At 38.0% G+C, this 12410-nt stretch overlaps 1 protein-coding gene across 1 annotated transcript in view; it reads right to left on the bottom strand.

Annotated features, from left to right (window-relative positions):
- The window catches only part of LOC113240466 (E3 ubiquitin-protein ligase RNF19B-like), a 182836-nt gene that overhangs the window by 57830 nt on the left and 112596 nt on the right, over positions 1-12410 (bottom strand). Inside the window, exon 2 of the mRNA XM_026477779.1 lies at positions 40-137. Within this exon, the coding sequence (XP_026333564.1) occupies positions 40-137 (98 nt within the window). The remainder of the gene's footprint in view (positions 1-39; positions 138-12410) is intronic.

The following is a 12410-nucleotide window of genomic DNA, read 5'->3' as shown; positions in this document are numbered from 1 at the left end:
ACTATACCCGAGTATAATATAGTATACATGAGTACTTGCCTCTTCGTCTTCGGCGATAAATTCGACGGTCTGTTGTTGCTTATTTGCTGTTTCCACCACGTTCTGTTTTGCCGGCCTACTGTCGCCCTGATCCAGAACTGTAACAATGTAAAAACGAGACATTACAGCAAATGTGTCTTTGAAAGATAAGTTTAAAGAAATGACATGAAAATGGGAATGAAAACATTCTTAGCTAGCGTCACAGTACATTTATGAAAATGCAATTTATGTCAAGAATAGTAATGTTATGGTTATAGTTGCGATTTAAAGCTCTGAGTGGCACTGCAACTGTTCTTCAAAGACTTCAAATCTAATTTGCTTACTTATGAAATAAAAATTATTTGAGTAACGTACAATCTCAAGTTTTAGTTTTTGTGAATAATAATAATAATAACGCATACACTCATAGCCCCGCGCTAGGGAAACCCTGTATCGCGGGTGCCATGGAGACAACACATAGACAACCACAAATTTCACCCAAATTCACGAGAGAGATAAATATACCCATATACATATAATATATGAACCTATGTAACCGTCCAGCTACGGAGGCAGTTATAATGTGGTATGGTAAGGTATGTATCATGTATGTATGTATTATGGTAAGGGTGTGTACGTGGGGCACACTATAAGTATCCGGAAAGAATAAGAAAAAAATACTATAAATGGTCAGAAATGAATTTATTGTTTCTCAAAATATTCTCCGTTAGCGTTAACGCACTTTTTCATACGAATGAACCAATTTTGAAAACATTTATGCCACTCCTCCGTGACAATCTTTGAAACATATTTTTCATGCTCTTCGACAGCCTCTGCAGGTGATGAAAATCGTTGATCGCGTAACTGGTTCTTAATTTTTAATCATTGAGCAATATTTATACTTAATTCTACTGATCTCAAGTATGCGTCTCTGGCCCATTAAGTGCAGAGTAAGGTGAAATAATGAAACATTGCTCAATCCTCTACGCAGCCTTTCCCAAAGTGGGCGATAACGCCCCCTTGTGGGCGCTGCAGGCCTAGAGGGGAGCGGTAAGAGACCCAAAAAAATGGGGGCGTTCTGTAGAGGCTTAGGGGGAGATTTGTAATTTCATCTAGGAAGACTCTTAGACACCGACTGACCTCTCGACTCTCGACTACAACTTGTCAACTTCAACTAATATTAATTAAGAGATTGCTTAAACTAACTCGGTTCGATATTTCTCTCCGTGGAGTTCATATATCTGTCCTGTTTTATTGAATAAATAAAAAGGCAACAGACACAGTTTCGCATTTTAATAGTTATTAGTATTCCTACTTAGGTAATTTTCGTAGACAATAGACCGCGGGCAATCATGTTTTAACAAGTTTTTGTTTGTTTTATTTGTGCATTCCTGTATCAATCGGCTGGTTCATAGAATACTTGTTGAGTACGATTGAGCGTCGAATGAGATAGAGTTTATTTATGCATGTTTGTCTTATTCCTGTCGGTGCGTGCTGCTTACAACGTAATATTTATTTTATTTTCATTTCCGGCTTCGCGCGTAATAAATAAGCAGTACTTAAGTTCAACACTTACTTATGTATTTCTCAAAACAAAACAATGTCGGAAGTAAAAAAGAAGAGACGGCAATACTGTGCGGGATATATTAAATTCGGATTCATTGAAAATCCCACAAACCCAACGTCACAAAGGCGACGCCCACTTTGGGAAAGGCTGCGTAGAGGATTGCGCAATGTTTCATTATTTCACCTTACTCTGCACTTAATGGGCCAGTGATGCATACTTGAGATCAGTAGAATTAAGTATAAATATTGCTCAATGATTTATGAAAAAAAGCTTTTTTTGCCTTAATATCCTGACACCAAAATTTATATAATACGAATATTCTCCCCGACACATTATTACTCCCGGACATATAATTCGAGCCACCTTGCATTTTTGCCGTAAAGGGCTAGAATGTAAAAATAGAGTTATCATCGAAGAAAAAGTTTTCCCCGGTTTTGCAAATCCAAATTCCCAACAAGTACTTATGGAAAAAACGTTTAGTATGCTAGATTCAAAATTGCATAATAGTTTTTGATCAATCAAACATTGTTTAAGATTAGGGCACTTAAAATTTAAAATGCGTGGTGGCTCGAATTACGTGTCCGAAAGTGTATATACTTTTGTCAAATTTATTTACGTGTTGAGATAACTAAACGATTTAGTTATCATAATTATCTGCAAGTAATAACGATTCATTCCTAAAGCAATTAGGACTGAGGTTTATCCCGAAAAAGTCGATACAACCACTAATGGATTTGGTTGATTCCGCACAACAGTGAAGTGTTGAATCAATCACTTCGGAAAAAAATATAGTAAAATTGAGGATATATACTGACTCCTTAGAATAATAACGCATAGAAACCTAGTCCGCACACGCTAAGTGAGGCAAATTGAAGCGCGCCCAATGCGCCTACACGAGCGGGCGGGCCTTCAGTGCTCAAGGTCAACTTGCACCGCGAACAGCTCAAGAATTTTAGCTAAAAATGACTAAATGTGCGGTAAATGAGTGTAAAAATACGTCAGACAAACATAGAATAGATACTAACATCACATACCACAAGGAAGTAACGCGTATCAACTTGTATTTTTATATAAATATTCACTAAAACCGGAAATTAACCTACTGCTAAAACTAGCCTACATGAATTTGATTTTTGCCTCACTTGTGACAGTTCGTTTGATATGAAACTATCATTCTATGCGTTATTATTCTAAGACTGACTCTATATTGTGTGAAAACACGATTCCTAAAAATTATCACGATAGAAAAAAAAACACAAACTTACCTCGAAATTTTACAAGAAACGCGCTGTATTCAAATTTACATACACAAGATATCTGACCTCCCAAACCGACTTTGTCGACCTTTTGGTTCTGAGCACAAAAATGTGGAGAAAATTGTTAAACAAACCTAATCTTTAACCTGTGAGCCGTAAAATTTATTTTGATATGACTTCCTGGTCATCTCATAAGTGAATGACATTGTAAGAAAGTTTTTAAGTCAATTTGATCTTTAACGTATAGTTCTTACTTAAACACAGAATACAATTTTCAACCAGCTATATAGTAAGGCCGTCGTGGCCTAGCGGTATAAGGATTGTTTTGCAAGTTGAAGCAAACATGGTTCGAGTCACATTAAAGATAAAATATTATTTAGCTAGGACTACATAATATTGTATTTTTTTTTGTTTTTAACCTCTGGATAGGTGTAAGGAATATCTTAGTCTTGTTCATACAGAACAATAATTTCTAATTTTAATAATTCCGTTAAAAAGAAAACTTTGAAAGTAATTAAAACTGAATAGATAAATGGGAACGAAACGTGGAACATTGCGTAATCACAGAAGACACGGTCGTGTGTACACTGCAGAGCGATTTTGTGATTTAATCTATCCATACCCACCCTACGCTTTATTAATAATATCTACCCACCCACCTTAGGCAATTTCTAGTATGTAAATATTGTGATTTGACAACGTTAACATTAAAGAGTGAAACAATGCTGTTAAAAATAAAATAAAAAAATAGTAATGAAAATGGCATCTACGAGCTTCCATTACCAGGACAATTTTTGCACTACTGCAATGTTTTATTGATGTCTCCAACCAAGAAAGGACGTGGTGAAAATTACCACCAAAATTAAAAGTACTTACGAAAACCGATGTAATGTTTGTTCCGATGTTGTGTTTTGTCACATTTAACGTGCAAACGTTTGTGACATATTGTTTACATATCGCACTGTTAATACAATAGTGAAAGATTATTAAATTTATATAATAATATAAATTTATATAAATTATATTTAACAGCCTCCGTGGCCGAACGGTTACCATACCGGACTGCCGCGCAGAGGTCCCAGGTTCGATTCCCGGGCAGGGAGAAATATTTGTATGGCCTACATTTATTTCTCTCGTGAGTTTGGGTGTAATTTGTGGTTGTCTATGTGTGTGTCCATGGCACCTGCGACACAGGGTTTCCCTAGTGCGGGGCTATGTTGAGTGTGTGCGTTATTTATTATTATTATTTAAACCTACACGGTTAAAGTTTATTACAGACATCCAAAGAATTATCTACTCGGCCAAATATATACTGATATTTGTGTAAAGACTTACAAAAAGTTTTGTCAATATTCTAATGGCGCTGTTATTGACGTGTAGAGAATCCAATTTTACATTCGGCATTAGCATAATCTCGAATTTCACATATTTTGAGTTACAACACTATTGTAATAGCAGTGCGATATGACGAAACTCGTTAGTCATCATTACGTGCTCGCTTGGGACTTAAAATGCAAACTTTGTAAAAAATATATATATTATTTTATAGTTAATATGCTAATAATGAAAACGTTTCGTAAAATCGAAACGAAAGGAATATTTATGTACTGAGGTATACAGGCTATATCAAGTTGACTAAAAAACTCAAATACAACGTGACAATGATGTCATTAACATCATCAATCCATTTATCCAAGTACACATATCTGGCAAGGGACTATTCCGCTACAAACGCCTGATGTTCAGCATATCTTGTGCACCTGAACACTATCAGAAAGTTATGGAAAGAATCCTATTGTCTTGTGACGGTGTATAGTAAAATTGAGGATATATACTGATCATCGAGTATATAACCAGAAATAGAGACGAAATAAGCGCCATATATTCCTGGTAACGCATTAGCGATACAGCTCTTATAAATAAAAATATCAACCTTCGTTTGCACTGAAATATAAACAGGCCAACTACTGACCTATGTGTACGCCTCCGTATATTCCAAAAAATATTCTGTATTAATTGTACAGTGTCGTCCACTAACAGTCACTAATTAGTGGACGACAGTAATGTACTGCCACCATGTGCATTTCTGCTGCCAAATGTTCCGGTTTTTAAGCGTAAGGGTGCTGGTGGAATTACAGGCACATGGGGCTTGTCCAGGGTTACGGTCGCAGTAGCAATGTTCCTCAAATCTTTACGATATAAAGCTCAGAGTGGTAATTGGTACTGCAATTGTTGTGGACAAGCGAGTCGCTTACCATCAGACGCAAGACAAGTTCGTCACGTTCGATTTTTCAAAAAATATGGACTTTTGTCTTTTGTGAATTCTATATGTGGTATGTAAAAAGCGAGTCCCTGGTATGAGTGCAGAATTGCCATTCATTAGTGATCCATTGTAAATACAGGATCCAGAACATGTCATGCTTCAGGTCTAATTTCAAATCTAAGCCGTTTACGATAAGAACGGTCCAAAGTGTCAAATTGATTTGCTCCTTGATTATATGAAGTACTTTATTTCCTTTATGTATTTTCTTGTTACGAAAGTCTCATAGAAGTAGATAAAGACACAAAATAAGTTCTACGTATCACGTAAAAGCTCAAAGTGCCAATTCGCTATAAAAAGACGTCAATAAAATTGTACTTATTCAATTTATAAAAGTGTCTATCTATATTTATAACATCATTGCGCAATGGTGAGAGGAAACGTGAAACGATATAAAATCTTGTGTTATAGAAACTTGATAGTTACAGAATTACAGACAACAAAATCGCACAGTAAACACAATTTAAAAAAATAATTAAATTCAATTAGTAAAAAAGAACCAAAATCTGCCTGTAAGTTAAATATACTTTATACATTAATAAATTCTTGTGATAGCCAAACTACAATGTTTACAAGACGAATGAAAAACAAAAATTTAATAACATTTTGGCTCAATATTTTATTTTATAATTATGTTTACGTACAAAAGCTTTTTTTTTCACGATAGATCTGTGAAATTTAATCAAACTACATCAATTACTCGTTTTAGATAAAATTTGCTATTGCACCTTGGCTTTTCGACTCTAAAGTAGCTACACCAACAGACGCTATTATCACGGTGTTATAGCCCTACTACTGGGCACAGGCCTCCTCTTACAATGAAATGGCTTGCGCTGTAGTTCCCACGCGGTTCTAATGCGTTGAGAACTTCATACACATAATTAAATTTGCTCATGATATTTTCTTTCATCGAAAAGCCTATGGTAAATTTCACACTCTCAAGGCTATCTGTGCGAACTTCCCAATGCGTATTGGACCCGCGCTATACCCGTCTAAATATTATTCTTATGCGTCACAAACAAACTATAAGTAACATCTAATTCATCAGGCTTAATAAATCTGAATACCGTATGACGCTGAAAGTTGGCCAATCATAGACCATCCCAATGTCGTCATGTGAAATTCCTACCAATGAAAAGCTTGGAATCCCCATCACAATAAAATTTAGGATTTTCTGAATAAATCTCTGTAATAAGTTAAAAAAGAGTCAATTTTGAATTACACACGTTTTTGAAAAGCTTCTATTTCGACAACTACGCTCGTGATTTAGGCGTGTGGCGGTAACTGCTTGCATGTAATTGTATACGAGTATATCGACGCCTGCATTCTGTCTGGTAGCACCCTTATGTGGGAGATCGCATTAAGAATCGATAAAACTTCAAATCGTTGATCCCGCATAACAATGAAAGTGTTGCAAAACAATGAAAGTGTTGAGAAATTTCCACGATATAAAAAAAACACATACTTAACTCGAAATTGTATAATAAAACCGCTGTACTCAATAGGTACTTGATTTTTTTTATATCAACTGAACTAAATAGAACACGTATAGTATACGATACGATATACATTTTTCAAACGCTTTAATTTCTTTTGTAAAACATTAAATTCTGAAATAAAACCAGTGTCCCTGCCACTCTACCCAAGCAAAATTAACCATATTAGCATAGGAAAATTTTGAATTCGAGTTGTTAAGGTAGTATTAACCATCTAGCTAGGGCTGGTAGCTGTGCATGCGGGACCGGTGGAAAGAGGGCTTGGCGGATCCCCCCTATGGCGCTCGTACCATAGAGGCGATCCGCCCTGTCCTCGTAGAGTGGGTAAACCGGTCCCACGGGCCACTGTCGTACCACCTTGTGCAGGTGCTGACCGGGCACGGCTGCTTCGGTCACTACCTGCACAAGGTGGCGAGGAGGGAACCGTCCCCGTCGTGGCACGAGTGCGGCGCTGCGGATGACACCGCGCAGCACACCCTAGAGGTGTGTAGCCGGTGGGATGAGCAGCGCCGCACTCTGACGGGGATTGTAGGGCAGGACCTCTCGCTGCCGAGGCGTCGATAGCGAGGAGTCCTGGGAGGCGGTGGCCTCCTTTTGCGCAGAGGTTATGTCGCAAAAGGAGGCCGCGGAGCGGGTGCGCGAGGACGCGGCGGACGCGCACCCGCTCCGGCGCAGACGTACGGGGAGAAGGCGAAGGCAGTTCGCTGCTCGCCTGATCCCCTAGTGAGACCAGCGGGCTCTGGACAGGGACTCCGGAGCCTGCATTGCACGGCCTCACTCGTCTGGGGGGCGGGTCGGAGGACAACCGACTCGCCCCTCCGTTGGCGCGGGAGCCCTGGCGTAAGCTAGGGCGGCCGGGCGGCGTCGTGGTGAATGTTCACTGATCCCACGGCGCCGACTCAACCGGCGAGAGGGAAACCCGGGGGGGTTTTAGTGGGGTAGGCCCTCCAGTCTGGAGGGAGAGTCCCCACATAACCCCTGAGTCTCCCTGGGCTCAGGGGTATCCATAAAGATTTCCCCCCCCTCCCAAAAAAAAAAAAAAAAAAACGGGCTGGTAGCTGTAAAGGTATCTAACTGGGTGATAAAACTTTCATAGATTTCTCATAGATGGCGCTACGACTAAAAAATCGTTGAAAAACTAAATACAAAGACATGACAACAAGCACATAGAAAAATTCGTGAGGTCCGCTGGTTCGTTCCGTGGCTTAGTTGGTATAGCGCCTGACACGGTATGCTAGAAGACGTCGGTTCGAATCCGGCCGGAGTTTCTTCTGAGTGTTCGATCTTTGTATTAATAATTATAACAAACTTGTGGAGTAATTTCACAAGAACTAATTGAATATCAATTCAATAAAAATTTAAAGTTGTATCAAATTTTAAGGATTTCAACAAGTATCAAGTTATTCACTATACGAAATAGGTCGATTAGGCTATCTATCATATGAGAGACAACTCACCCTCGTAACATCCAAATTATGTCTTTCAGATTGTATAAATCATCACCCTTGGCAGCTGTCGAGTGTTGTTGACAGATACTTGTTTAAGATATGTAGCAGATACGCACTGCAAGGCCTTACAATCCTCGCTCCGTTAATACTCAAGTTACTTCAAACTTCGCATTCGACCTCATTCAGTTGCTTATTCAATTTAACTTCACGCGAATTTTTAGCATAATACGTAAAGATGTTGCAAAAATCAAAACAACTTCTTGACATGAATTCGTACGCTGCGGCAGGACGTCCGAAGAAACCGAAATGATTTTAAAGTAATTTAATTAACAATATGAACTTAATTGCCTCCGTGGCCGAACGGTTGCCATGCTGGACTGCCACGCAAAGGTTCCGGGTTCGATTCCCGGGACGGGATAAATATTTGTGTGGCTTATTTGTTTCTCTCGTGAGTTTGAGAGTGGTTTGTGGCACCTGCAATACAGGGTTTCCCTAGTGCGGGGCTATGAGTGTGTGTGCGAACTTATGGACTAACTATGCTAGTGTCCTAATCGATGCTAGATTATGGAATGAATGCTTGATGAGCTCGATTTAGCCATCGGGCTGGTTCCAGTCACGTTCTGCAGCGTAGGCGCCTCGTGAAACGTGTGGATTTTTTTCCTATTACAATGGGATGAGTGCAAATTAGGCGATCTTCATGGCGGAGGGATGCCTAAGACTTCCACCATCAGTTCGGCATTACGCATAACGCATTAAGTGAAAATGTTGCCCGTAGTCAATATAATAAAAAATAGAAAACACAAAAAACACGCCAAATTGTCTATGACTCGGCTTCAGCGTGTGATCAGTCGTGATCACGGGACCTTTAAAGGGCACGAAATATTTGTTTGTTTGAAAAAACAAATATTTAGATTCGAAAAAATAGTTTCAGTTCCTGTGTGTAACAATCGCCTAAGAACTCGATATGGATTCATTAGCAAATTAGAAGCCATGCCAGCTCCTACAGTTGTTTGCAAGCGGAGATCTTTTTGTGTGAACAATCTCTTGTTTATAATAAAAATATGATCTAGCTCTAAAACGCAATAATTTGACAAGAAGAAATGAACTGTAGGTGAACTGATCATCGTCGTCTGCATGCAAAAAGAACTTTTATTGGTGCTTTCCCACCGGCGAAACTCTCCTAGCGTATTTTCGGTGGAAATGGTCTATTAAGGTGGTAACGTTTCAACTTTGGACCTCGATTTCGTGTGTTTCGTGTGCTTTAGACCTCGCTGATTTCCGTGATGGTTAACGTCTGAACGCACTACAAACTGAAATAAGCACAAAATTATAACTTTAAAAAAAATCGACATGAAATGTTCGTGGACTTACATTTATTTGCCAAGTTTTATTGAAATCGGTTATCGGAAAGTGCGCGAAACCGGATTCATCCCCAAATTTGCCACCCTTAGAGGTGGAATATTATCTTCAAATTTAAATTGGACCAATACTGAGGTGTCCTCTTTCCAACAAACGAAGTCTAACTCTTATCTCTTAAATCTTAACTGCCTCCGTGGCCGAACGGTTACCATGCCGGACTGCCACGCAGAGGTCCTGGGTTCGATTCCCAGGCCGGGAGAAGTATGTGTATGGCCTACATTTATTTCTTTCGCGAGTTTGGGTGTCATTTGTGGTTGTCTATGTGTGTGTCCATGGCACTCGCGACACAGGGTTTACCTAGTGCGGAGCAATGAGTGTGTTGCGTTATTATTTTTTAAAAAAACATCAAAATCGGTTCACACATGTCAGAGTAATCGAGTAATATACACATAACAAAAATACAGTCGATTGGAGAACCTTCTCCTTTTTTAAAGTCGGTTAAAAAAACACACGCAATTGTGCAATATATAATATCTATTATCTAACGTATTCAAAAGCAACAAGTATGTGTGTTATTAAAGAATAATAAATATTTAAACTGGTGCAAATACGTTTTCTGTTAAGAATAGAGAATTCATTGACCGTGTTTTGAATAATATTGAGCCAAATAATATGGATCAGGAATATTGTATAATTGAATTTTAAACATACAATAAACTAAGAAAAAGGCGTCTGGATAGATCAAACATATATATGACATTTAAAAATTTAAACGGCAATTCAAAGTTGCCGCTTTAGACGTTATTTCAAAGGTTTGACGGATAATTAATAGAAGCAGTGGTGTAAATGGTCACACCGTCAAAAGATTGACAGATTTTTAGTAAAAATAGTGCTTAAGACGGCAACATCGAGCCACACGGCTAATTACTATTGTCAGATCTGGATATGGATATCGACTCGTCCATAGAACAAAGGTCTATGTGCAAGACTACTTGTTCTCAGGACATTTCGTTCGTTCTTCTTCGCTGTGGATGTCAGATCGACCGTTGTTCGATTTTATATTTCCGAAACGAAATAAGATATAAAAATTCTCTAAACACCTTTACACAGGCCTTACTTTGAATAACGAAATTATGTATTTATCCTCTTTTCGCTGTATAATCATATCGGACTTTGTTCTACGCATGAGTCGATATGTCTAAATACAATTTTAAGATGTCGTTATTGACACAATAGTTATGGCATTGTAGTAGATTTCAGACTGTTTATATGTTCAAAATGACATGTTACTAACGATTTGTGTAATCTAATTTGCAAGTAATAAAACTTGGTTTATATTTTCCACAATCTGTGTAAATATTTTGTATATGTACTTCCGTTACATGATACCGACTGAATATATTAAGGATATTTTTTTCCTTTTATGAATCATTCAACGGCAAAATGTAGCTATAGATAGAAGCTGTGTTACGCATTTCAAACAGTTTCGTGTGTTCTTAGTCAGTAAACATTATATAAGGAGTGACAAGAATTTGCGAAAGTATTTTTGCTGGTAATCGATTTTATAATATTAGAGCATTTTGGGAGTCACCTTATTTATCGAGACGGAATCTTTATTTTTTTTATTATGATAGTAATGGGACGAACAAGTAGCGCGCCTGGTGGTAAACGAGATGCCTGTCCACAGCAGTCGTGTGTCTCAGAGCTTTAAAACCCAAAGAGCACCGCCACTGCGCCTAAGCCACACAGTGCCACTCAGATCTTTAAATCGCAAAGATCTAAGGGGCACTGCCACTGCGCCCGTCACCCTGAAACATAAATCGACAAGTCCCATGTGCCTGAAATTTCACCAGCACCCTTACCTTTCAAAAGCGGAACGCAATAATGCACACATTACTTCTTGGCGGCAGAAATAGCTAAGCTGGTAGTACTTTTTAGGACGAGGCTTTCACACGGAACACTAGTGCTACTAAAGTTGCGCGTTTCGTGTCGGTTGTCTGACCGGTGGTACGGAAGCGATTAATATTCAAAAAAAGAACAAAAAATTAAAATTTGGAATAATTGAAAGTTATGTAATACGAATAAAGCCACGATGTTTTAATGCATGAAATAGCAGATAAAGGTAAATCCGTGTCCACGTTACCACTTGTGGTTTAACATTAAAATCCGAGTTCGAGTATTTTAAAGTCACGTTCAGAGCATTACTTAACTTAATGGTAACTTTCAATTGCGGTTTACAACATCTCATTACATCATGGACAATGAATAACATCATCATTTGGATTTATAGTTTATCACAATCATACGGCAGGCATTTATATGCTGCGTGAGTGCAATAAAAATATATATGCTCACGGATGTACGTGTTAACACTAAAAAAAAATTGAATTATGATAACAATATTTATATAAACATCATAATATATTCTCGTACCAAAACGAATCATATACCAGTACCATGAAATATAGGGACAGTTATCGCTAGCGGCCGCATAAAATGTTTGTGTACAAAATGTTGTTTCTCCTTGTGACCGCCAGAGGCGCTGTATAATTTGCAATACAAAATTGTGAAGTAATTTACGCGGTCGCTAGCGACAAATGTCACAGTAAACTCGTGGTTGAGGCACAGAACGAATTAATTTGAAAAAATAATCGACTTCAATTGTTTTTTGATATCGATTAAATGTTCTGGTATACACACATCAAAAAAAATTTGCGATCACATCGAAAAACTGAAATCTTTTTTGTTACTGTAGATTATATTATGATTTTTTCTTCTTTTTAGATTCTTTATTTAAAAATAAATTAGAACATAAAACAATGACCCCGTTCAATTGTTTTTTCATATAAAAAGGCTTTCAGTCCTAGCTTACGCTCATTCAGAAATCTGATTTAGTCAATTATAAGCGATTCAAGATATTTTTCGCGGAAAGTTGTGATTGAAAAA

Source organism: Hyposmocoma kahamanoa, unplaced genomic scaffold (assembly GCF_003589595.1).
Source record: "Hyposmocoma kahamanoa isolate Upper Pololo Valley unplaced genomic scaffold, ASM358959v1 138, whole genome shotgun sequence".
Lineage (NCBI taxonomy): Eukaryota > Metazoa > Arthropoda > Insecta > Lepidoptera > Cosmopterigidae > Hyposmocoma > Hyposmocoma kahamanoa.
This window is presented reverse-complemented; position numbering and strand designations above follow the sequence as displayed.